The sequence below is a fragment of the Condylostylus longicornis genome, unplaced genomic scaffold, assembly GCF_029603195.1.
Source record: "Condylostylus longicornis isolate FDR11 unplaced genomic scaffold, ASM2960319v2 ptg000040l, whole genome shotgun sequence".
Lineage (NCBI taxonomy): Eukaryota > Metazoa > Arthropoda > Insecta > Diptera > Dolichopodidae > Condylostylus > Condylostylus longicornis.
The window spans coordinates 5,226,767-5,254,529 of NW_026578009.1; the positions used below are offsets into that span (position 1 = coordinate 5,226,767).

At 24.5% G+C, this 27,763-nt stretch overlaps 1 protein-coding gene across 1 annotated transcript in view; it reads right to left on the reverse strand.

The window, feature by feature from the left end:
• Positions 1-27,763, reverse strand: part of LOC129609542 (GATA-binding factor C) — a 212,315-nt gene that overhangs the window by 61,526 nt on the left and 123,026 nt on the right. Inside the window, exon 4 of the mRNA XM_055521515.1 lies at positions 21,109-21,254. Within this exon, the coding sequence (XP_055377490.1) occupies positions 21,109-21,254 (146 nt within the window). The remainder of the gene's footprint in view (positions 1-21,108; positions 21,255-27,763) is intronic.

The window sequence follows — 27,763 nt, forward strand, 5'->3', positions numbered from 1 at the left end:
ATAAAAACAAAGTATGTATTTAAGAGTATAAAATATAAAAGAATAAAATTTAAATGGTTTTTTATTTTAATTTTAATTCTTGTACAATATAATTTATGAGTTTTATGAGAATATATGGGAAATATTGAAATGAAAACTCATTTGAAAATATATAATTAATATATGTAGTTATTAAAATACTGAGCTTTTAATTTGAGTCTTAAATATAAATGGAATTTGCATGGTCCGAATACAATGCAAACTGAACACAAATTTTGTTTTAAACTTAAAAATTAAAGATTAATTTCGATTTATTGCCTTATAATTAGTATTATAATAAAAATAATAAGTTTGTCCTATCATTAAAAATACTCTTTAAGATTTCCGATGTATTCACACGCACCTTTAGGTTGAATACGCTTTATGATTATTCCACTAATTGCACATTATTACGGATTATTTTAAGATCATACAATGGTTGAAATGAATCAAGGTTTTTGGAAAACTATTCTTAAAAATGATAAAATTTGAAATTGGAAATTATTCTAGATTTTGTAATCTACTCTAAGAAAATATCTTTTGCATGATTGCTTAATTGAATTTCTTTTAAAATTAATAATATGTAAAATAAAATATATAGTCTAATATTAGGGTCTATATGAAACAATAAAGTATTTTTGTAATTTGATAATTAATTGGCCTGAACGGTACTAATCATTTTATTATAAAAAAAAACGTGCTATTTACATTAATAATTTTAATCTGAGTAGAAAACGTTCATTAAATAATATTTGGAAATTTCCTTTAAAAATTTACATTCAATTTGTTGTAAAATCTAATTGTTCGGATAAAGTTAAGGAATCAACTATTAAAAAAATTTTTTTTCAAATACGTTTTTATGAAATAAACTCTTAATGTTTCTCCTAGAAATATGCAATTTTTTTTTTAATTTTTAATTGCCGTATTTAAATTATAAATTTACACTTATTTTGAAAAGTATAGAAAAACTTAAGGAACATGAAGATAGTTTCCAATATAATATTCCTGGTTAAATACTCAATGCTGTATAAGACGGAGAAATAAAAATTTTAAAATAAGTTCATTGTTCAGCAGGGGGTCCTGTATCTGAGAACTAAAATTTTGTATTTTTGAATTACATTTATTATAGGAAAGAAAATTGAAAAAAAATATATGATTAAATATATTGTGTCCAAAATAGATAACTCGCCCTCATTAACCTAAATTTTTCAGGAACATTTTTCAAGATAGCTTAAAATATATTTGAAGTGATAAAAATTATTGAATAATGAATTGTCAAAATTATTATTTTTCCTTAAAAAATTTTCAAAATCACATGGATAAGTGCCAAAAAAAATTCAAATTCTTTGTATAGAGAAGTAAGTTAAATATAAAAGTATTAAATTATAGTCAGTGTATGTATAATAAGAAAGTTTCTCCGATAGAAAATTTGGGAGATTGCAATCGATTTTGATAATGTAAATAAATTGTTTTTGAGCAGCTGAGTAGAATTTGTACAATTTATTAATTTTTCGATTTTTGTGGTTTAATCCAAATGATAGTAGATCTTAAGGTTTTATAAATATCGAAAAATTTTAGTTAAAGAATCTGTTATAGAATACTGCAACTGATTCAAAACTGGGCAATTATAAATATGTAGTACTTTTAATGTAATAAATTCTCTGTAATTTTATTCATCACAAATGTGTACAAGTGTATTTGGATTCAATAAGTGTTAATATTTTGATGTGTCCCACTAAATTACATAATATTACCAGCTAAAATAAAATATGAAAAAAATGATCAAAATATAAAATTTTTTTTATGTATCTGCACATCTTACACACTATAGAACATTTAATTATTTTATATATATATATCTATATATATATGGAATAAATTAATTTATTAAGATACAAACTCCCCATATAACTGTGCACACAAATTTAACCCTAACTGTGTTTTTAAATTTTAATCGTCGTTATAACCAATTACCATTTATGTCTTTATATATTTATCCTGACGGATGATTTAGGTCACCAAAATATCCACATTTATTTCATGTTTATATATTTAACATGTCCAGTTTCCATACATACTATACATATGTACAAATTCATGTAATCGAATATTTCATTTCAGCAGGTGTAAAGATTTCCCTCTTGTAAGTTTAAAGAAAAATTAACAAAAAAACAAAAAAAAAAAGGAAAAGAAGGTATACAAAAAAAAAAACAGAAATAAAATAATGTAGGCGTTTTCCAGGTGGCATTTATTATCATTTCTATACATAAATGTATCGTAATTCTTCGTTTTCTTTTCGTATATTTTATAATTTTTATTTTACATTTTAGGATAATAGATTTTTATCAGCTGTCTGTGAATATTAACTTGTTCTATTCTGTTTTATTTTCTTTTTTTTTTATTTTAAATTTTTAGACATAATTATTATAATTTAATGTCTTAAAGAGAGTGTGTTGTGAAAGTAACTGTTATGAGTTTAAATGAAAAGGTAAAACAGGAATTCTTTTAAAAAATCGTGATATGTATAATTGTGCTTCGTATAGTAATAGAAACATGCTATCTTAGTGGAAAGAGAAAGTTGTTAATCTCACCTTCATTTTTGTACTAAATATCAGAAAAGCTCAGAAATAGGAAGTGAAAATCATGTACAGACAAATCACAAGTGTTATAATGTTAATGTAGCCCAGCAACATGTTTCTCAACATTTAATATCGAATGTAAAAATAATTTTTGTTTTCAAAACATAATTTAAAAATCAAAAATTAATCAATAAAATTGCTGTGTTCAGAAATTATAAGTAGAAATAGTTTATTGATATAAGGTTGCGGACCATGTACTCATTTAATTCAAATACATCCTTTAAATTAAGAATTAAATTAAGTTGAATTAACAATTATTTCCATTTAATATAATATTTAAATTCTTAAATGTGCATTAAATATAATTTTGCATACATTTTATCTCGACTAAATATATCAACTTCGAATATCTTATACGAGTACAAGCCTTATATTTCAATTTAAAATAATATTTAATCCGAAAAGTAATTCTTGAATAATTTCGATAGAAAAAATTTCATACTCGTATTATGAGTATATCTTAGTTAATTTGTATAAATATACGCGCATAAGCGATATAGAGTTCGAAAAAGTATATAAAAATGCATATATATATCTAAATATAAATAAAGCCTATACAAAATGAATAATAATAAAAATTTTCTATAATTAATTCACAACCATAATAATCATAATAATCAATAGCAATAATAATAATAATATGATAGTTTTACAATAACTGATTTCAGCTACTCATATAGATTTTGATTGTATATAGACTGGCAGTCAATCAGAAGAAGGCGTGTAATTTTTAAGAAATTTATTTATATAATCCTGTTATAATCATAAAACATAATATTGCACCCATATTAGATTATATATACATATGTATGTATATTCAGACACTCACGCGTATAAAACCTCTAATATACTTAATGTTTCATGCAAACAGAAATGTTAAAGGCAAAAAATAACATCACCATCAACTGCATACCCGCAACGCACCACTATTATCATTAAAAATGTTTCTGTTTCTGTTTTTTTCGCTTTTAAAATTTTTAATAATGATATTCATAAAGTGTTATATTATATGTTTGTGTTTGGTTTTTGTGTGATGGGATCACTGCATGCCATCCCAAAAATTACAAATAAATGTAAATTATTTATTTATTTCTAGTGAAAACTTAACCAAATCTATTTGGTATTTTATGATCTTTTATTGATTTTCTGTTTTCTTGTACAAAAAAGCAAAAGAAAAAAAAAACATAAAAATTATCCAATTTCAAAAATGAGTTCCATTTTTTTTTTCCTCCTTATGCTTATTTTTATTGTGTATACCTACTATTTTCGTCTTTGGGCCCCAATATTATGTTTTTGTGTATACGAATTGGTATACGCACAATTTATAAAATTTACTTATGAATATAAAATTCATAAGTCATTAATATCTGTCACTGGTCACACGTTGATTTTAATGAATTCAGTGGCTTGTTATTTTCATAGAATAACTTTGTTTTTTTTTTTTTTTATTCTTTTCTTGTGTGTATTGTTATATTATACATATTGAGATATATACACAGGCATATATTCGTTTTACATTTGTTATATGTTATTCAAAAAATTATGACCGCACGTGTATATGTAATTTTATATAGGTGAATTATTAATAGAAAATAATAAAAGTGAACGAAAACTAAAAATAAAATTTATATTCCCTTTACTAGAACCTTTCGAACTATGTACATTAAAAAAAAATGTTATTGTGTATAGATTTAAATATTTCTTAATATAGTAAACGAAAGTAATACAAACTAGTTTCAATTTTAAATTTGTAAGGGTTCTTCTTTTATTATCAATATTTTTCTTCTGTACATATGGTCAGTATATATGATTAAGTAAATGCAACAAATATAAAAAAGAATTTATTTATCACACCCTTTCCATGTAATTTTTGCGTTAAGTATCAATTAGAATTGCATAAATTTTTAACACTTGCAAAATAGGATGTTTTGAGTGAAAATATTTATTTAACAAAATATTAAAAGTGTGTAGATTCAATGTTTCGCTTTTACTTTAGTAGAAATAACAATAAAATGTAATCAAGAAATTTAATGCCAAATATTCCAGATACGAAGTCCATATTATATTCTAACATACGATTTAACATAGGATAGGGCATTCGAAATTTGCTGGCATATAGTTAAATTGCTATAATTCTATAATATTGAATAATAATTAACGTTAATTGGATTAAACTGAATATAAAAGGTATAATAAATACGTGTATATAGATCTAGATATTATAATATTTATTTATAAGAAGGAAGGCTAGGAACTTGAATATCATATTCCCTGATTAAATGACTGTACGATATTATCGGCTTGATATTACGTCTTGTCAATATTATAAAATGTGAAGAAAGAAACAATTATTTTCCTTCGTTAAAACCTAAAGAACATAAGAATAGAGTGGAGTGTTTATGCTTGGGAATGTTTGTTTTTTTTTTGAAAGCCGTCCCATTTGTCAAATTTTGACTCGTTTCTCGGAAATAAGAAATATATTTAATATAAATTTTTTAATAATTACAATATTGAACCACATTTTTTAAGAATTAAAAATAAAACTATTCAAAATTAATTTTCAAAAATTAAAGACTTTTTAATTGAAATCTGAAATTGGTTAATAAAAATTTGTTTTTAATATTTGAGAACTTCTTAATTTTTCCTCTCCACATACAAAATAATTCATTTTTCGTTATAAAACTTTTACTGTAATAAATGTAATTCTTACACAAAATTTTAATTTAATACATTTGAAATACTTGTAAGTAGTAAAACCAAGTGTTGTCATAGTGACTCCAAAAATATTTAATCACAAACGAAATATATAAACTGAATATGCATTTTTTTGCTAAATGAAGGCTATAATTCAAAATATTTCAATGAATTTTAAATGAATTCATAATAAATTTCTTTAAACACACATATTAGAATTTGGGCAAGAGTTAACTTCTTAAAATTTTATCTCTATACCAAAAAAAAAAAAAAAACACCAGAATTTATTCTCTAAATCCTTAAAATTAAAAATACATAAAAAAAAAACAACGATGAATTTTGTTCTTTTTCACATATTTTTTTTTTAAATTATTCATGTGTTTTCCTTTTTGAATCGTTAAAGGCATTCTAATGATTATTTTCTATTAATTATTCTATGTGAATACAGAATTAAGGTGACATTAAAATGATTCAATGAAGTTGACAACAAACAAAATTTTTTTTTTTACTTTTGTCAAAAAAAAAAAATATTTTTCATTAGAAACATGGTTTTAGTACAATAAGTGGTGGTTAAAAGGAGCTCCAAAATATCGTGGGAGGTGTTAAAATATGCACTCTAATAAATTTCATAAAACAAAAAAAATTGTGTGTGAGTATTAGATTAGAATATTTCCATTTTTTTATTTTTTGTGATTTCGAGTAACTAAGAACGTATCTACTCTTTGAATATGAAACAAGGGACTTGAAGCTAAAGGAGAGAAACAAAAAAAGGAAAGGTAAATGAAATGAAATTGGAAAAAATAAAAACAGTAGCAATGACATAACTTGTATATTTTAATATTTATGATATTGAAATTTAATGGATTTATAAGTGTACAATAATAATAATTTTTTATAATATTAACAAAAAAAAAATAATTATCTGACTTGAATAATAATTTTTAGTTCGATGCCTTCAAAAAGACCACACCGCTTATAATTTTATATACTATATCATATTATATTGTTTGTGTAGGTATGTTCAATTGTTAGAATTATTATTAAATGTTGAAAGGGTAATAAAATTAACACCAACTTATGAATGGTTTTCCACGGTTTGATTTGAAAAATAATTTAAAATTAAATTTACGTTTATCTTCTTCTTCTTCTTGCTTTATGAAATGGTCATTTGAATTTTTCTCGATTCCGAAATTTTTATGAAAAAAAAAAATATGAATCATATAATATCAAAAATGGCAGGCGGATCATATCATCATATTAAAGCTTCTTTTTATATTGAAACCCCTCGCTTGTACATAAGTCATTGTGTGTTTGTATGGTTGTAAATACAAGCACAATATAAACTTAATAGTGAAAACAAATTATTATTCAATTACAGTAGAAGTGAATTGTTTTGTCATCATACAAAAAATTTTATTTTTGTCATTTTTCTTTATTAATTTCGATTTTCGATATAATTAAAAATATTTTTGAAAAATAATGCTATATACATATTGTGTACATATGTATTTGACTGGCAGACATTTTTAATTACATTTTTTTTTTCTGTGCACAAATAATATATCTATATGTTTGTTTGTATAGAGAAAATCCGGCCGATCAATAATATATAGGAATAAAATAGAAAAAAAATGAAAAGAAAAAAAAAATTGTAAGTATTTGTAAATTTTTTTTTTGGATTGAAGGGGTTAAAGTTATTGGCAGGAAATCAGTTTATAATATTTGACTTTAGAATTTGATTATCTACGACTAATATCGTAGATAACGCCGTAATATGTTATATTTGTATATGTATATGTGTACAAGTTGGTAAATTTATTAAACAAATTGTTTATTTGTAAATGGTATGATTTGGTTATAAATAATTTTATAAGTAAATATTTGAAGAAAATAATTACTAAATAAAAAATTAATTAATTAATTTTTGAAATTACAAAAAAAAAAAGCAAAAATTATTCAATTATATGTTTTTTGATATTAAAGTAATTAATAAATATTCTTGTAAGTATTAATTTATGATTTAGTATTTAATGTAATATTTTGGGTAGTTTAACTAGACACAGTGCTTATAGATATGGAAAAGCGTATATAAAAATGAAAATTATATAAAACATTATATACAAGCTAGTGTGCTTTTGAAAAATTCAATTACGTTGCTATACAATTAAATTACAATTTAAATTTTTTAAAATTTAAATATAATTGACGTATTACGAACCCCCTCTAGTATATTTCTGATATATGTGAGTTATTTCAGTATTACAATAATATTGCAAACAAGGCTAAAGTACGAGAAAAAAAAGAAATCATAAAATTTTACTACTTTAACAATTCAATTTTAAACCCGATTCATTGAGGAGATCTATGAATACGAGAACTTTGGCTTAATATTGGAAAAATCAATTAATACAAAAAATATTGAAAATTATTGAAATATTTTATTAAATATCAGATTAAAAATTATATTTTCACTCGTTTATATTAAAAAGTAATAAAAAAATATTTGAATATTAAATTTCCTGGTCTCTGTATAAAATGAGTTCTATTGAAATTGAGTTTTAATCGATTAATGATTTGGCAATTATAAGAAATTTATAAGAAATATAGTTCTAATCAGTCAAAGTTTTGCTTTCCATTGCAGTATAATAAACTCTAAAATTTCGGTTTTAAATTTTTTTTATATTAGAAATACTATTTTGTCAACATATACTCAATTTCTGCGAAGCTGATTCAAAGTTTTCAATTTTATTTAAAATCACATTATCATATAATTTGGCAACGCATTTTTGTGTAAACATAAACGAAACTGAATAATACATTTAGGGTCAACATTTCTATCGACAACATTGCATACTATAAGGGAGGTTATATGATGGCATCAAATTTCGGTTGTCGACTTTTTGGTGGAAACGCATTTCTCCATAGTAGGGAGGCGTAAATTAATTATGTTTAGAGAGATAGTCTGTTTGTCTATCGGTCGTTCTGCCCGTCGGTCGGTCTGCCTGTCGACTGAATCGATTTTAATGAAGTTTTAATATGTGAGTTTATTATCAGATCTCGGGAACTGGCCTTTTTTTGCGGGTCCATTTTACATTTTTGCGCTTATAAAGAGATAAATTCAGCCAATATCCTTGAAATTTAATATTCAAGAATGTTAAGTAGAAACTTGCATAGTTTCCTTAAAATTGTAATACGCATTTTAAAAAATTTTCTCTAATACTTTCACTGAAATAGGCAAACATACACATTGCGGTCGGTTACATTCTGACCAGATTACATTTTTTTAGAAATTTAAGTTACCGTTTCATATGCTCCTACTAAATTAATATTTAACATTTTAAAATCTAATTAATTGTTTTTTACAAATTCACTTCTTAAAATTCAAAAATTAATAAATTTTTATTTTAAATAATTGTACTCTCATATAAAAATCAGCCATTAAATGTTAAAATGTCGCATTTATAATTTTATTTCCCTTTCTTTTAAATTTATTCCACTTCCACCTACACGTTAAATACTTTATAAATTTTAAATGCAAACCCATTAAGACAGAAGATGCTTAGAGTCAGGTTATTTTTTAGTTGACATTTTTCTTTTTTTTTTTCATTTAAATTCAATAAAAATTAGTTAAAGATTATTTAATAAAACATAAAATTAATTTAATCATTAAAAAACAATACATTTTTTATTGATATTATTTTCTTGTTTTTTTTTTCATCTTTTTCTTAAATTGGATTTCATTATTTTAAGATTCTGTTTTCATTCTTTAAATGTCGAACTCAAAAAGGAATAAAAACGGAGAACAAAAAAAAAAGAACTACTCATGTTCAGGAATCCATGTAATATTTAATGTACGTAATTTATTCTAACACCTCATATTACTGAACCATAAAATGTACATAAATAATCTTGTGTGTATGTACGTATGTAGATTCAGATTTAAAAGGAACATGTATGGAAATGCACTGTTAACGGTTTTTTTTTTCTTTCACTCTTTTATATTTTTCATATTTATGTACGTACTTCCATGCAGCATATATTTAAATATATTTATATATGAACGTATTTATTTTAGAATAAATTTTATACACAAAAGTGTTTCCAAATTGATGTTGCTACCACCCTGAGAACTGAATACATTTAGGGAGATCTGATTTCAAAAATATAATCTCTGAAAGATTACAATAATTGAAGATCGATAAAAAACGATTTAAGATTCGACAAAACAAAACAAACAGTAATAATAAAAAAAAAACAGCAACAACAACAATAACAGTTAAGAAAAAAAAAATGAAAAACAAAACAAACAGAAGAAGATAAATTTCAATTTTTCAGGCTTGCACTCCCTTCAAATTATCTGGAATAAGAAAATGCAGTCTTGCTATACACATTCGTTGAATATAAAAGAATTTTAATTTTGTTATTCCGTTTCGAACGTTGCGAAGTAAAAATTTTAATATTTGAATGCAATGAATTTGGTCATAATTTCTTCCAACGGTTGCGATTCTTTTAAAAGTAGTGAATCTGCTGATTGTAACGTGACCCATGTATACATATAGATTTGTTTGACAATATATCAATAACTTCGAAATTTTATCCGAATGATTGTAAAATAATTTGAAATCGCCCGTTATATAACCTACGTTTTATTCCTACTTTATATTCCTACAATATTTTAATTCAGAATAGATCTGTGTTATCATAGAGCTAATAACAAAAATTCGAAAAATTTTTGCTAATTTACATGATTATCCCAGAGTAGGTTAATCCCATCCAATTTATTTATTTTTTATTTTCTGGTTTTGCTCATTTTCTTGTGAGTTCAATAAGAATAAAATACTTTTCTAATAAAAACAAAAAAATTCAATTCTGAAAAATGAGCCGTAGAGAGAATCAAGTCACTCGAAATATACATATATTTAATTTTTTCTTTTTTCTACGTTCGTGCAGTAATGCATAATTCAATAGTAATGATGAACGAAAGTTATATGTGCCAAATAATAGTGTTCGTTTTCTTGGTTTATTAATTTGAATTATTGAGATTAGTAAAACATTGAGGAGTCAATTAAAACATAAATTACCAATAAGACCGAATTTGAATTCAATTCTGATAATATCTAAAATGAAAATAATGAAAACTTCCCAGAAATTTCTTAGGAAATTTATAATTCTCACATCCTTATAAATATGTATCACCTCTCTGTCAACAGGAAATCTCTCATATATAAGACATTACATTTGGTTTATAAAACATCATTATTCAGTTATTGTTTCTTTTCAAATGGTTTTGCAGCACATGAAAATTAGACCTTTTTATTAAAAATTAGGGTGTTAATCGGTGGCAATCGATAAATGTAACTATAAGAATTTCGGTCAACATAAATTTAACGGGGATTTTATTTCTTTTTCCATTAACTTGCTTTGCCTTGGTATTTTTTAACATATTGTTTTTAACAGAACACAACATCTCAAAACTCAACTTCGTACATGATGGAATAACAATTTACAATAACTGTCAGCAATTTGCGATAATTTGTTTTTAATTCTACAAAAGAACTTAAACCGTATTTGGTTAAATGTGAATTGAAAATTTATAAAAAAAAGGTTTTCAAACTCTGTTACATGGCGCGTATACAATGTACACCTATATATACCTTGAGATGAATGCTTTTATTGTATAAGAAACAAGGTTGAACAAAAAGCAAAACATCCTTAAGATATTGAAATATGTACGTGCATCCGCATCCCAGAGAAGATGAACATTGTAATTGTAAAAATTCTAGCGTTACCCACGGTGATGGTAGTGTTTTTTTTTTCCTTTCTGCTTTTACTTTTCAAGAAATTGCTTGTCTCATTTTTCTATCTTCTTTTATATGTTATCATGGTTGTTATTTTTTTTTTGTTTTTTTTTTTCTTTGGCTCGATTTAAATTCGAAGAAAGGCTCCCAATATGAATAAAGCATATAATATGGGATTCTATATACAAATAATACTGTTTGTTGTTCCCTTTGTTTTTATTGTAGGTCTCATATTTAGAGGGACAAAAAAAAATTAAAGTTATTTTTTTTTTTTATTTTTATTTTCAATGTAATAGGGTAGTAATTGGACATATCGATAACTGACGTTGAAAAGATGCAACGTATTATTTTTTCGAATATTTCGTATAAATTTTCTTATGCTCCCTCTACATTTATTACTATCTCTTTTATTCATTAGTCGAACTGTATTTAAACTAGACACGTTTATTTTTTTTATTTCGATTATGTTGTTGTTTTTGTTGTTATTATGATATTGTTATAAATTGTGTTGGTGCTATTGTTTATTCCATAAAATCGATTCTAGAAAATTGTTTTTTTCTTTTTTTTCTTTAATTTATAGAGGGTCTGGAGGAGAGTAGTCAATTTGAAAGATTTTTACTCAATTGACATTTAATATTAATATAATGAGGAAGAAGAAGGAAGAAAAAAGAAAAATTCATGGGACTATGTGAGTTAAGTTTTTTTTTAAGTTTTTCATTTTGGGATTCTAAATTTTTCATCTTAACAGACGGTAAAAGGAGCCAGCCATTGAATAGTGTTCAGTTCAAAAATAAAAATTGAAAAACGAAAAAAACTTAAGCAAATCCAAGAAAAAGGAGCATATAGGAAAAAAACGAATGAGAAAATAAGATTAACTGGTGTGACACTATGTGTACTGGCTGTTACATTATTAAGGAGAGTCACCAGCATCATCATCGTCATCAACAAGGGGGATAATATGCAAATTCTTTGGAAATTTACTAGAATTTTGTATTCAGGTAGTTTAATTTTTCGTGCTTTTTTTTTCTCCATAGTTATTTATAATTTTTAAATTGTGTATATACGGTGATTAAAGGAGAGTGAATGGAATTGAAGAATGAAAGGACATTTAAGAATTAAATAAAATAAATGATGGTCCAATGACATTTTATTTTCAAATACATATTTTATATAAAAAGAAAAGAAGGTAAAATTAAAAGAAGAAAATAATAAATTGATTTTTTTTATTGTTTGTTCAGACAAGACGCAGTCAATTTTGAAGACTTTTCAATATCAAATTTACAATATAAGAAAAAAATGTATATATAACTTTTTTTTTTATTTAAATAACGCTCCATGCTTTCCTTTTATAATTAGAACAATGTAGAGTAAAATTAATCTAATTAATTTATTCGATTTTAATTAATGAGAGCATTTTTTTTCATATTAAATGGTTTTAATGCAATTTTAGTTCTGGCTCACATTAATTGGCCCCTAATCAGAAACTATAACCGGCCAAATACAGATTTTGTTAATAATGTATCTTTACAAATTTAATTATTAAAATTATATTTGTATAAAAATGTCAAAATTCAAATAAAAAGAAGATCGGTCTATAGTCTATTGCATTCATTTTGAATAAAAATTTTGGGAGCTTTAAAGGTTATAACTTTGGGAGGTAGGAGTAGTTTATCAATTACTATAAAATAAACTGTTAAAATTTATTGTTGTCTGACTCATTATATAGGGGTGGAATAACTCTTAATATTAACAAATAGTCGGCTTAAGATAAATGTTAACTTGAAAGACCAATTAAAAACTCTATTATTTATTTACAGCCTTTTATAATATTTAGGTAAAATAATTTCTTAGTTTCTTGCGCTTTCAGAATTTTCAAATTGCCTTCGGTTTAAACACAGAAGTATATTATAAAATTAATGATTTTGGAGAGGGAACAGTAATTTGAAGTAGATAAAAAAATACATAAAAATATTATTATAGGCAAAAATGAATTTTTCCATATTAAATGGTGCAGGTATTTTGTAAACATGTTTGAGTCAGGATAAATTAGTACATTTATTCCAAAAATTTTGTGATAATGCAAAAGCAAATGCAATAAACTTGACTATGTATATCATTTTCACATTATTTTTCTCAAATATTGTGCTTACCAGAAGGAAACAGATATAAGAGGTGAATTTGTATGTCCATTATACGCATATTGATTGACAAGCAAGCGAATAGTATATAGAAAACAGTTATGAAAATCAGTAATTTCACAACATTAACAAAGCAATCTTAATAGATCCCATCAGATTTTTGGAATTAATTCCTGCTTTTTAGCACTTTTCCAAAAATTTTTTGAAAAAAAGTGCTTATTAGTTTTACTCTCTCCGTCCGTCCGTGGACACTTTTTTTGTTTACAAAACTTCTACACCCTTGAAGATAGAAAGTTGAAATACGTAAACAGATCTTTACTAGAAACTTATTTCCGTGGAACAAAATTTTTACCTATCTCCCCCCTCTAGAAGTTATACCCCCCCAAAACTGTAAAAATGGCCTTTTTTAACTATTTGTTGCAATGAAACCATAAGCATTTTTCAAATTTTGCAAACGCAGAAAGGCAGCGGCTTGCTTCCCCTAGCGCAGCATACTATAGCCCTTTTTCCCAATTTTTGATGTCGTTTTTCTTCTAGACCCCAGCCTGTAGAAGCTTGAAATTTTAGGGGCTTTTAGATATTAAGAAATAGTTCATTTCGTTAGAAGAAAATTTTTTTCCATTTCCACTCCCTCTCAAGTTATCGTCTCTTGAAATTTGTAAAATTTGAATTTTTGACACCTTATATTTCCGAAACCGCAAGCTTTTTCAAATTTCTATAAACGCAAAAAGCTAACGGTAAATTTCATGACATTAAAAAATATAATTATTTTTTTTAACTCATACAATTAACCCTTAAAATCGAGCATTACGTTAACCCCACTTTATATTAATTTTTGCTTTATTTCAAAGACTGCATAAATCGTTCATCCTAAATATATGCAATCCTAGAAATAGTTTTGTATATGAATGAAAATAATTTTAATAGTGTGATAGGTATACAAAGACTGTATTTAAAAGCAGAATTTTCACTTGTTGAAGAGAAAAGTGCTACAATACAAACCATTGGTTTGACCTAACTTTATTTGTATTTATTGTGATTCGGATGTTTTCAAAGTAAATTTTAGGTGAATGAAACTTATTATTGGCATTATTCAGTGAAAACGTGACTTTAATTTTATGTTGCAGCCTTGTTTCAACTTCAAACATATGTACTAACAAATTTTTTTTAACAATAGGGATATGTGATCGACAGTAAGGAAGTTATAGTTATATAATTTTGAATATTTCCTAGCTCCACTAAGAACATGCGGTTTCGTAATAAATAAAATTTTCAATTTTATTTTAAAAATTTGTTCCCGTTCTGCTTGTATTACAAACAAAAATTTTAATATTCTGAATATTTTATGATTTTTACAATGCTACAGTTTCCTTTGCTTTAATTTTTAAGTGCAGCGGTTCAGTTTTTGTTATTATAATAATTTTTCATTAACATTTTCCGTATATAAACGACATTTTTCTTTAATATATTAAAACCAAAAAAAAAAAGAATCGATTAATTCAATCTGATTTCTCAAAATATAAAAATGAAATATTTAAAATATGTTTTTTTTTTTTTGTTAAATAATGTAGTTCCATAAAAAATAAAATATTTTTTTACAAAATAATGCATTGTACTTTTAATTATTCAAAACATTGAATGGGTTGACATAAAATCATCAAGCACATCAAAAGCTATAAAGTTATTAAAACTATAATCCAATCATTTAAGATTTAAGATTAAATTTAGATTGTTAATCTTAATTTTGTTTTACATATGTATAAATAAATGTGCACAGAGGTTTACATATTTTATTTATTTGAAAAAAAATTTAAAGTTGACATTGTCATTTAAATTAAAACGCATCACATATATGTATGTACATATGTTTCCTATGTTTACGTGTGTATACAATCGTTGTATTAAATTAATAATAAAAAAAAAAATTAAATATTTCCATATTTTGTACGCACATTTTTATTGTTTCAAGTTATTTAATATTTTAGAACTTTTTCATTTATATTTATTGTAATTTTGAATTTAAACAGGGAGGTAGCAATACTGTGAAACAGATTTGATCAAAGTATTATAGGTTCTCTCAATAAAATTAAATCGCTAACATTTTTGTTTTTTACAATTTATCCCTGCTATCCCATAATTTTATAGTTAAAGAGTAGCAAACACTTCAAGCCACATATATACAGTTGGAATGAAATTGCTTTCCAATTGCAATTCTTTTCTATATATGAAGATTGTGTTATTTTGAATCAAAATAAAGGTTTTGAATATATTTTATAAGTCAGAATAATATCATGTAAGTTCTATGTAAACCAATTGTTTGAAAAATTTTAAGTCAATTTCGCTCAAATTTTAAAAATTTTCGAAATAAAATAAAATTTAGCTGAATTAGATGTTTGAATGGGAAGAATACGATTATTATAATATTTCGAGTTTTTTTTTTTTGAGTAGATTCAGACTAAAGTGGCCTTATTACCTCAGATTTCGGTTACCTCTCAGAGTAACTGTTCCGAGATTTGATATTATTGTAGGAGCCGCAAAACAAACAGATACATACATGCGTTATTCCAATTTAGACAAAATGACATTACATATTATTCTGATTTAGACAAAGTCACACTACACAATCTTTCTGATACTTTCAATGATTGCCAACTTGTTTATGCAACTTAACAATGTACATTGTACGAATACGAGTATAATCAATATTTTTTTTTTAAATTATTATTTTCGTTGTCTCTTTCACTCTTAAAATTTCTTAAATTTGATTATTTTCTAAAATTTTTATTGATTTTCTCAGGGAATTTAAAACAAAAAATTACAATGAAATTAACAAAATTTATTCATAATCATCTATTTTTCAAAATTCATGGAAAACATTTTTGTTATTATTTTTTTCTCATATTATAATTATTAAAAATAATTTCCATAAAAAATAAATTTAAATAAAATAAAACAAATAATTTTTTTTTTTTGGTAGAAAAAAAAAATCAGTGAAATGAACTCTAAATTGTCATTGGTTGGCTACTAAACTGTTGATGGTAAAATTTAATGATAAAAAAAAAAAGTTACAGTAGAGAAAAGAAACGCATTTTGAAGAGAAAAACATTAACTATACACAATCATTTTATATGGAAATTATAATGAACTGGCGCCATCCATTTTGAATGTTCACTTTGGTTAAGGGAAAATGAAAAAAAAAACAACAGAAAAACGAAAAGTAAAAACGCCAACCAAAACTACAAAAATATTCCTTTTTTTTTTTTAAATTTAATTTAATATATGGATAAGTGTATAATATGTATAAATTAATATTATGGTTTAGATCTAAATATAGGCATATGTATGTATGTATAAGAGTGCTTGTATAAAAAGACAAAATATTTATTAAAATTATTGTCAATCGTTTTGCTCTTTAGTTAATGATTAAAACAGGTGTTCATATATGTACATATATACACGATGTATTCTTATATTAATGCACACCATTACCTTTGACACTCAGAAAAAATTTTACTTCTTCAACAGTTTTTTCAAAAACTATTGGAAAAGGAATGTTACCCACTCGAAATATATACTCGTATAAAAATTTTCGAATGGGAATAATATATTTATTATTTGTGAGCACCTAAGGTGTATTGCACTGATAAGCCATACATATTCAGAATTTATGTCAATTATATAGCTTAAGAGTACACTATGTTTGTATATTTTATATTTTGGGATAAGAAACTTAATTTACTTAAATATTACGTGAAAACTATGCAGTTATTCAGAATAAAATTGATCGATTGCAGTCTTAATTGAGCAATAATTGATGACTTTAGTTTAATAAATTTACACCAAATATTTAAAATTTAAAAGAATAGTTTAGGGGACACGACAGACATTTTGTTATAATTACCGTATTAATTCCACGTTTAATGTTATACCTAATAATTATACATGTAAAATAAAGCAAGAGGACGATATAAATGATATAGATTAAAATTAATATTCAAAATTTGGAAACATAATCTTATCGAAAAACATGTATATATTCAATATTTAATTAATCGACTGTAAACAAGTTCCATCACACCCTTAAATATGGATTTTATCTCATCCTTATAAGGTTCATTCTTATTAAGGTTTCTTTCTATGAAATTGAATGGTAGCATTGCAATTCACTTGAATTGAATTTAATGAAATTCAAAATTTTCTCATATAGTTGTTTAATATATGTGAAAATAATAAGTGACTCGTACATAATCCGATATTATTTGCTTATTTTCGGATAATATCAAAATTTCAATTACAAAGTTTTTGAAAAAAAAAAAGAAAATTTTCAATTAAATTTTGCAAAGACCATTTTAATGTCATAAACAAAATGAAATTAATGGCTGATCCCTTATTAACTATCTTAATTTTATTTTATAATAATGGCAAAAAAAAAAACAAAGTTCGATTAAAAGAATTTAACCTTCGACATAAAAAAGGAACAAAAATATTATTTTAAAATACTCAAAATGCTATTAAAAATTTTTGGAAGTGGATTTTTTTTGCCCTTTTTCTCAAAAAAAGAAAAGAAAATTAATTTACAGGGCTTTTTTTTTAAAAAACATTTCTTATGAAATAAACTAACAGGAATCTTCTCACTTTTGGATATAAATTAAATAAAATCAACGAAAAGCTAAAAAACTAAATAAAAAATAAAGATCGAAAAAATCAAAACGCAAAGATTTTTTTTCAAGGTACCAAAATCGAAAAAGTGAGCATTTCTTGCTAGTTTCTTTTTTTTTTTTTAATTTCTGAATATTTTGTTATATTTATAATATAAATCTCAAAATTTTTTTTAAGAAAACAACAACAACAGCAAAAAAAAACGAGAAAAAAAGTAGAGTTGACCTTGTCAACTCTGTGATACCCGTACGAATTTGTTATCCTATGTGCGAATAACTAATGTGCCATAACTAACTATGGAGCAGACTATGACTTTAAGTTGCCGTATTACCATATTAATTTATGCAAAGTTTCAGTACTATGTGTTTTTCAAAATACTGGTTGTGCGAAACTACTATTGAAGTTGTATGGCAGCTACCAGAAAGAGCTAAGAAATTTTAGCGAATTTTATCAAGCACATCGGCCCTACTAATATATTCACTTGTGTGAAATCTCAATATCACAGCTTTTATAGTTTCTGAGATATAGCCAAATAACTTTTGAAGTTGTATGGCAGGTACCAGAAGGAGCCAAGTAATTTCAACGACTTTTATAAGACACATTGGCCCTACTAATATATTCGTTTGTGTGAAATTTCAATACCATAGCTTTAATAGTTTCTGAAATACAGGCAAAAAACTTTTGAAGTTGTATGGCAGGTACCAGAAGTAATTTCAACGACTTTCATCAGACACATTGGCCCTATTAAAATATTCGTTTGTGTGAAATTTCAATACCATAGCTTTTATAGTTTCTGAGATATAGTCAAATAACTTTTGAAGTTGTATGGCAGGTACCAGAAGGAGCCAAGTAATTTCAACAACTTTTATCAGACATATTGGCCCTACTAATATATTCGTTTGTGTGAAATTTCAATACCACAACTTTTATAGTTTCTGAGATATAGCCAAATAAATTTTGAAGTTGTATGGCAGCTACCCGAACCGGTACCCCGATCACTTCCAATTTAAATAGGGTTCTGGCACTTACTACAATAAATCATTTGTGAAAATTTGGTGAACTTAGCTCAATTAGTTTTTGAGTTATCGTTCGGACGGACGGACGGACGGACGGACGGACGGACGGACAGACAAAGCTAAATCAACTCAGAATTTGACGCTGATCAAAAACATACACTTGAGTCTATATCTAACACCGTTATTTCTTAGCGTTACAAACGGTAAGGCAAATTTAGTATACCCTTCGAACATACGTTCGTACGGGTATAAACACTTAAGAATATTTTAAATACAAGATTACGTATCAGAGAACATGGTGATATCTTATGTTTTCATCGATAACTGTCGTAAGGTTTTTAATATTATGATTTTTTCTTGTTTGTTTCTTCTTCTTTTAAGCAATCTTAACTCTTAAGCAGCCAGTATTACAACACTATTTTGTTTCATTCTTTATTTGTTTTTAATTTTTTTTATTTTAATTCTTTTCATATATATTTTTTTCTTAAACATTTTTTTTTTTATTTTTTTCATCGCAAACAAATTTTTATCGGTCGTTTTGCGTTAAATTAATGGAGGCATGGAATTAAGAGAAAAACATCTTCGGATACCAAATATTTTTAAATAAAAATTTTGAAAATTTAATTTTCGATTTGTTGGTGCATTCGTTTACCCGAAAATTTTATTATCGTATGCTTATTATCACTGAAATCGAAAATTTAGTATCCTTGTTGTTACATAGAACACAATTTCGTCTTAAGATTAATTTTCGTGGAAAACATTAGAAATATATTAAAACCTAAAGTCATTGTACAATAACAGTCACAATGATTTTCAAAAAATTTTCTTAAAAAATAGATTGGTTGTTAGTAGCTATATCAAATTATTAATTTTGTAATTTAGAAATTAAATATATTATTGTTGTCCACTTCGAATGTTATTGGCAGTGGTTAAGGTTGCATTCCGATTTCTTTTAATACAATTATATCAGTCAATGGAAAAACATTTTTACTAAATTATAAAAATTTGAAAGAAATTGTAAATAGACAATTATGGCAGAAATGAAATTACAAAAAAAAAATCGTTTAAATACGAATGTAATGACAATCCAAAAAATCGGGGAAAAAACAAATCCGAAAAATTGGAATGCAAAATATTAAAATTTTTGGTTGCAAAATTGTTTTTGTTGCTAAGCGTAAAGGGCCCATCTTACGCGATAAATTGAAATATTAAATGCGATTTACAGCAGTCTTGTCAAATTCTTGTCTATTTTAATATTTGAGAATAAAGTAAGTTTCATGAAAACTGTTAAAAATTTACAAGATAAGCGAATTTCAAGGAAAATTATGTGATATTATATTTGAATTTCTCCATCTAATCTGATTTCAGATTAAAATCCACAAAATTCATTCAAAAAATACAACATTTTCTTATTGACGCTTTCGCAGTTCTCACTGTGTTTCGACCTTTATTCATATTGCAAGTTTCTACGTTTATTCATTCGACTTCTTTTTTATCTTAAAAATATTTTTATTTTTCTTTTCTTATTTTTTTTTTTTTTTGACAAATTTCATTAACGATTTGTATCTTGTGGATTTTTGGAGCTACTACTATAATTCAGACAAAAAGAACACCAAAAAATCAAAAGTAAAACAATAAAGGAAAAAAAAAAATTAATTTTTTATGCTCTGTTTTTTATGTTCATTTATTATTTTGTTTGTTGTTGTTCTTGTGTGTTGTTTTAATGTTTAAAATCGCTGTTAGTTGGTTTGTTGACATTATGTTTTGATTGTTTTATAATAAATTGGTAGCAACATAACGACAGAATATTAACTAGTTTTTATAAATTTGTTTTTTATTTTAATATACATGGGATTTTTTTTGGTTTGTTTTTTTCGTGTTTTTTTTCCATTCTTCTGGTTTTGAGATTTTTTTCTTTTTTCGGATATAACACACGAACAGAGATTAAAAGAGCTTTTAAATGGATAAATTATTATAATAAGGATTTTTGGGGATCACTTACATTTTAATAGAAGTTGCAATATATAAGGAAAAGTCAATAGAGAGAGAGAGAGAGAGAGAGGGAGAGAGAAATTAAAGGAACATATAGAGAGAAAAAATATTTCATATTTTATTATAAAATTTGATATTTGTTGTAGATACTTACCAGTCTTCTTTTTGGTTTAATTAGAGGTCTATTTTGTCCATTCATTTTATAATAAAGTCCACATGCATTACATAAATAATGTCCTGTACCATCTCTTCGCCATAATGGAGTTGATGTTGCACCACAATTTACACATTCTCGACCTTCTGGAAAAAAAATAAATAATTTGGAAAAAAAAAGAAATTATTGTAGAAATTTATGAATTAATTAATGTAGATTTTAATTAATTATAATATTATTTTTTAATTAAATATAAATTTTAATTTTTTATTTTTAGAAATTAATTTATATTTTAGACTTAAAGTTCATTCCTGTTATTCCTGAATTAATGCGATATTATTAGAATATTATAAAATACTATTGTAATAGAATCGTTTTTTTTTTTGAATCCCTCACCCATCTTCATAACATATTTTGTTAGAATATCCCAATAAACTGTCAATATTTATAACAAACTATGGAATTATATTTTCTGCCTCAGAACGTTACTTAATTTGTGGATAACTTCAAAATTTTTAAAATAAACACAAATATATAATCCAGATTTCCTTTTATGTAATTCTATATTACAAATTTCAGAATCTTAAGACAACAATTTGAATATTTTCTATAACTGGTATAGATAAAATAGAATGGTTGTTATAAAATGAAGTTATGGAGTTTTTTTATTATTTGCAATTATGATAATTTTTTAAATATTTTTTCTGTTTAATAATTTAATAAAGACTGGTAGCAAAATTAGGCATTGACCACCAATACGTTAGTAAAGAAATGAGATTATTGAAACAAGATTTATAAATTTACGGAAATTTTCTAATTAATTAATTTAGCTGTTATCAAAGACAAATTTATTGCATTTGTAAATTTAATTTAAAATTATAACATAATAATTAAATAATAATTAATTATATATTCCTAGTGTAAACTATAAGTATGAATCTAAAGCTTCGTATAACAGCAATGTACAATTTTTACAATTTCCGGTTTCGTATTAAACATACAAAATCTTAGGTAAATTTCAGAACCCGTGTTAGATAGGTACTATACATACCCTCAAGATATTTTGGGATTAAAATCACCGCGTTTTCTTAAATCTAAAAATTTCTCAATTAATTTTGAAAATTTCGATAGTTCAATGACAATTCGAGAATCTGTAAATTTATTTTAACATTTTTTTTTTGTTTTTGACATGAACGAAAATCCTTATAAATCATTTTTTGTAAAATAATTTTTATTCCTTAATTAATTCTTAGAATGTGAATTTATTTTTGAAATTTTTAATTTTCTTCCAAATCAATTGCTTCCATAAAATTCCATTTCAGATCATTGAAACTAAAAGAACTCTAAGTATATATGTATGTAAAATGTGCGTGTGTGCACAAAAAATATATATAATTATTTCAGAAACAAGAAAAAACATAAAATTAAATTTTAATAATCACTCAAAAATTATACTTGACATTTTCATGTATTATAAATGGAAGCTCAAAGAACAATTTTTAGTTGGTTATTTTATTTTGCAGACGACAATGATTAATTAGACCAGGTGTCCTTTTCAAATAGGTATACATATATATATGTATAAATTTTTATGATTGTTATTATGCTGTGTAAGAACCACAGGTATACTATAATATATTTAGGGCTATGTGTCATTTTGGTTTTTGCCTTAATACAGAATATAAAGTAAAAAAAAAGGTCTCTAATCTGCAATTAAAATATTGTTAAAAAAAACAAGGAAAATTGATTAACGCCCTAATTCAAATTGTCAGTTCTGTTCATTATTATTATAAAAATTTTAAGAAACAGCACAGTGTCATTTAGAAAAGACTGAAAGTGATAATTAATTTTAAATATAATATGCATGTGTATGCAATTGTAATATTATAATATGTGCCTATGTAATAAGTGAATTGGATATACACAATTAATGGAAAACTTACTATAAATTGCTATAGAATCGTGGTATAAAAAATTAAAATTTTTACACCTTTAATCTTTAAACAAATCGAATTAAAAATGAAGTATATTTTCTTACAAAAATTAAGTTACCATTGTGTTAGAAACATTCTAATAGAAAATATTGTGAATAATACTACAACAATAAAGTTAAAGGTTAATTGTAACTTCGACTTTACGAGTGGTTGTAACCTATTATAAATTGAATCAAAGATTTAGTGTTAGTGATGCACTTCAAAATTTCACAGCTGTAATAAAATACGCTTCCTTGTAATTAAGTGGTGACATAATAATGGAAAATGAATTTTTATGCTGCTTGCACTTTAAACCAGCCTATCAAATTTGTTTTATTTTCTAATCTTGAATTGGCTGCCTGTTCAAACATACGACTTATTAGCAGATTTAATTCATTGTTGTATTGTTTCTCTATACAAAGTTTTAAAACTGACAAATTTTGAAGTGTTGCTTTCTATGTTTATAATAAACTTGCCGTAGTTGGAAAAAAATTTTGTAGATTTTGAAGTGCAATTTCGTATCATGATTATATTGGCATAGCTTAAAACGACAATGAAATTAAAATTGCAAAAGAGTGTTAAAATTATCTTGTTTTTAATAAAATTCAAAATGGACCTTAAAGAAAATGAGAATCTTGCGTTTCGTCTTGTGAATAATATCTAAATTCTTCTCCGTTTGGGCGAGATATCATTCAATATTTTGTATTCAATTAATTTGCTAAATTTTAGCCTGATTAAGCTAAAAAATTACACAAAACTTCTTAAACTTAGAATTTTTGCAAAATTTTAAAATTATTCTTAAAATTTCGAAAGAAAAAATACACTTATGATTTTGATGTAAAAAGCGCGACCATTTCCTCTCAAAATTCAATGGAAATATTCAATCCATTTCCTTTTTTATATACCTTTTCGGTTAAAGTATTCTTTGAGTCACAGCAGCATATTTAACCAATTATTTAAGAAAACAAATAACCCATAACTTACGGGGTTTTGTGAAAAACCACAATTTTTATTTGTTTTGCGGTTAAAACGAAATCAAAAGATAAACGAGGAATCAAATGTGTAATAAATTAGAAGAAATGCTGGTCATTCAAAGAAGATCAATTTTTAAATAAAATTTTATATAATAACATACATTTAAAGGCATTAAATAATTTCGAAATTCTTTATTAACATGTCGTTTTATTAAAATTGTAAAGCAGTCCTTATATGAAATTATTTGATATTAAAAATACGAAATATAACAATTACGAAATGAGCTTTTCAGCTCTTAAATTATCCAATTTTGGAAGATAATCATAAGTTAGTAGAATATTGAACCTTTGCAATAAATTTAAATTCATACTGAATTTCAAAAAGCTCAAAAGTAGGGTGCGGTTTAAGAAGAAATAGCGATAAAGCTCAATTTCAATTCAATATTCTTATATGCAGCATAAGTTAAAATCTGGAACCTTTAATGAATATTGCAAACAAGCTATTATTAAAACAAATAAGAAAGTTTTTAATTCAAAATATAATATTTGTTGACTTTATAAAGTATAAACTTAATTGATAAGCCAAATAAATCATTCAACTGGTATTCTTTATTATTGATAACAGTAAAACAAATAATAATGCGTCCGTAATCCGCATTCGTATGTCATCACATAAAATCTATAATCCAAAAATACCACTGTTATTAATGCTCAATACTACATACTTGACGTCTGGTAAAATACAATAGTAGAGTAAAATTTTAATTAAAAATATGTAAAATTAAATATACAAATTGCGACTTGGTTCAAGCGAATATTTTGATAAAATCAAAAATTAAAGTTGAAAAAAATTTCTTATTTGTTATACATTCCTATTCTAGTACATAGTAAATCAAATAAAAAAAAATCTAAGTATGTTGTTATATAAATAATTGTCATCACTTCAAAATTTTGCCTCGTTATTCAGAAATACTATTTCTATATACATAATGTATATTAAAATTGAATTAAGAGGATAAGAAAACTGACAAGCCTATACTAATTTAAAGCCACACAAAATCTAAAATTTCCAATCCACATGATTTTTTATTAAAATCTTTTTAAGTAGCTAAGGTGTTGTTTTTTAAAGAAAAGGTGTTAATAATACTGATTATATGCGTAATGAATATTATAAGACCACCAATGTTGTTCTGTAAAATTTTATGGTAAAGTCTCGTATTTAACCTTTTTATAAATAAACTACTTTTGAATACTAAATATCAATTGATTTATATTTTATATTGATTTTCTTTCTTTAATATAATATGGTGTTATAGATTTAATTTACAGAATTAAAATTATCTTTTCGATTGAAAGCAATGATTAGAAGAGAAATTGAAAGGTCTATATATTATATATGACTCAATTAGATGATAGTACATGTTGTTAAACATAATTACGGTTATTGAATCTAAAATTTTAAATTCATAAAGTATATATAGAAGAAATAAGACTAGAATTGATGCCAAATAAAAGCCACAATATTGTATTTAAATAAATTATAATGTCATCATTATGTTAGAGGATAGATGATTACAGTTATGGCGCAGTAGAGTCGAAATACTAATTTTTTAATCATATTTTATTTCGTTATTCTATATACTGCCAGTAAAATCGATATTTCTAGCTTAATTTTTAAGAAAAATGCTCCATAAGAGTTCTTAAACCGAATAAGTTCTATGTAAGGCAATAAAGTAAATTTAAAATTGATTTTAATACATGAAAAATATTCAAGTTTCCATTGCGTATTTAATGTAAGCAATTAAATAAGAATTTCGTAATGTATTTTCTGAGGAATTTCAAATAATTTTACATAGATACTGCGGAATATCATTAATTATACAGTAGAACCTGAATAAGAGGTACCTGGATTCTTATTCAACTTCTTTAAATGAATTACATTTTTCCGGTCCCTTGAATTTTCTAACAAAATCTCTTTCTCTGAGAGGAATGTCTGTGTACTTTAAATAATGCAATAAATTTTGTAAATTTTGTGCACTATTTCAGTACATTTTTACTTACCTCAATAAAAGGAATATTTTTATGATTACCGCTTTAAGTGTACCATTTTTCTTTTTTTTAATTTTGGTGATATTTAAATTCTCGGATTGACACACGTTTAACATAAAAATTATCGAAACAAGAACACAAAAAAAAAGTATTGTACGACTTTGTTTTTCGGAAATTCTACTGGATTTCAAAAAAATCTCTTTAAGCGGAAAAATAACCTGAATAAGTAGAAAACTGGAAAAGTAAGAAATCTCAATAAATATAGAACTCCAGGTTCAACTACAGCATTTTGATAATTTTGTTTTTTGAAATTAAGAAATGCTTTCACAAAAAAAAATCATTGAGACCAATAGGTTGCCTTAAAGTTATTATAGCGAACATAAAATTTATTTTCTCAAATGATTCCCTGATTTCGAACGAAAATTTTCTTCAATATACAATCAATTTAAATCAACTCAAAACTGAGATCAAAATCAATCTTATAAAATTAATAATACCCAAAATATTGGTAAATAAAAACTAATAATTTGGCGCTACTTAAAAACCATTTAATTTACAATTTTTTTTCTTCATTCGATAATTGATCCTATTGTGTTTCTTATTCATAGAATTAATTTCAGAATGATAATGTAAAAAAAAAAACTAAAATCCTTAAAATTAATCAATTATTTTCTAGGCCCTATTTTTATCTTTTAAAATTTTGTACTTTTATTCGAACAATACAAAACCTCAAGAAGTCATAAATAATAAAGAAATTTTATTTTATAAAAGCAAATATTTATTACTCTATCTCTTTTGTAATTCAATTTTATTGTTCTTTATTGTTATCCTTAATTTCAAGGTTAAATAGATCACCATTGTTGAAAATAACAACAATAAAAATATTTTCTTTTTTTAATTTACAAAAATAATGAGAAATAAATCCTTTTATTTAATTTTTACAGTTATATTAGTGAAGAACCAAATGAAAACAAATAATGACCACCCGTAAATATTTAAATGAAAAAAAAAAAGAGAGAAAATAATTTTTCTTAAAGTAAAATCAAGAAGTCAAATAAAAAATAAGGATACCATCCTGTCATGACGGACAATTTCATTTAAATAAATTTGTTATTCAGGTTTGTTGTGTTTAAGGGGGCTATTAGAAATTCAAGTTTTAAGTGTTGGGTTGTTAATAACCTCAAAATAATTACATTTTTTGAATGATTGTTTTACCTCATCACAAATTTAATATAAACCAGAGCTTTTAATCGAATAAAAAGCTCTAATTCCATAAAAATAAAGTCTATAAATCTATAAAATTTAAATCTATTTCCTTAACTAAATTAATTAACACATTGATTAATATTTGTCCCAGTAGAAATTTATTGAAAAGTATCGTTTTAAGCTTTCCCCTAAAAATATGCAAAATTGTATGAAAATAGCAGAATTGTTTCAATATGTATGTATTTATAGTTTTGTATTAGGTACATAGACTTTAAAGTTATATTAAACTTGTTATTTTCAAAAATATGATTGACTACCTCATTTTTAACTCATCTCCTTTAGAACTTTTATTTTTACTTTCGTCAATTAATATCTGATCACTCTTATTTCTAAAAATAGTCAAAAAATGTAATTATATGGAAAAATATCAATATTTTATTCAATTCACAATGG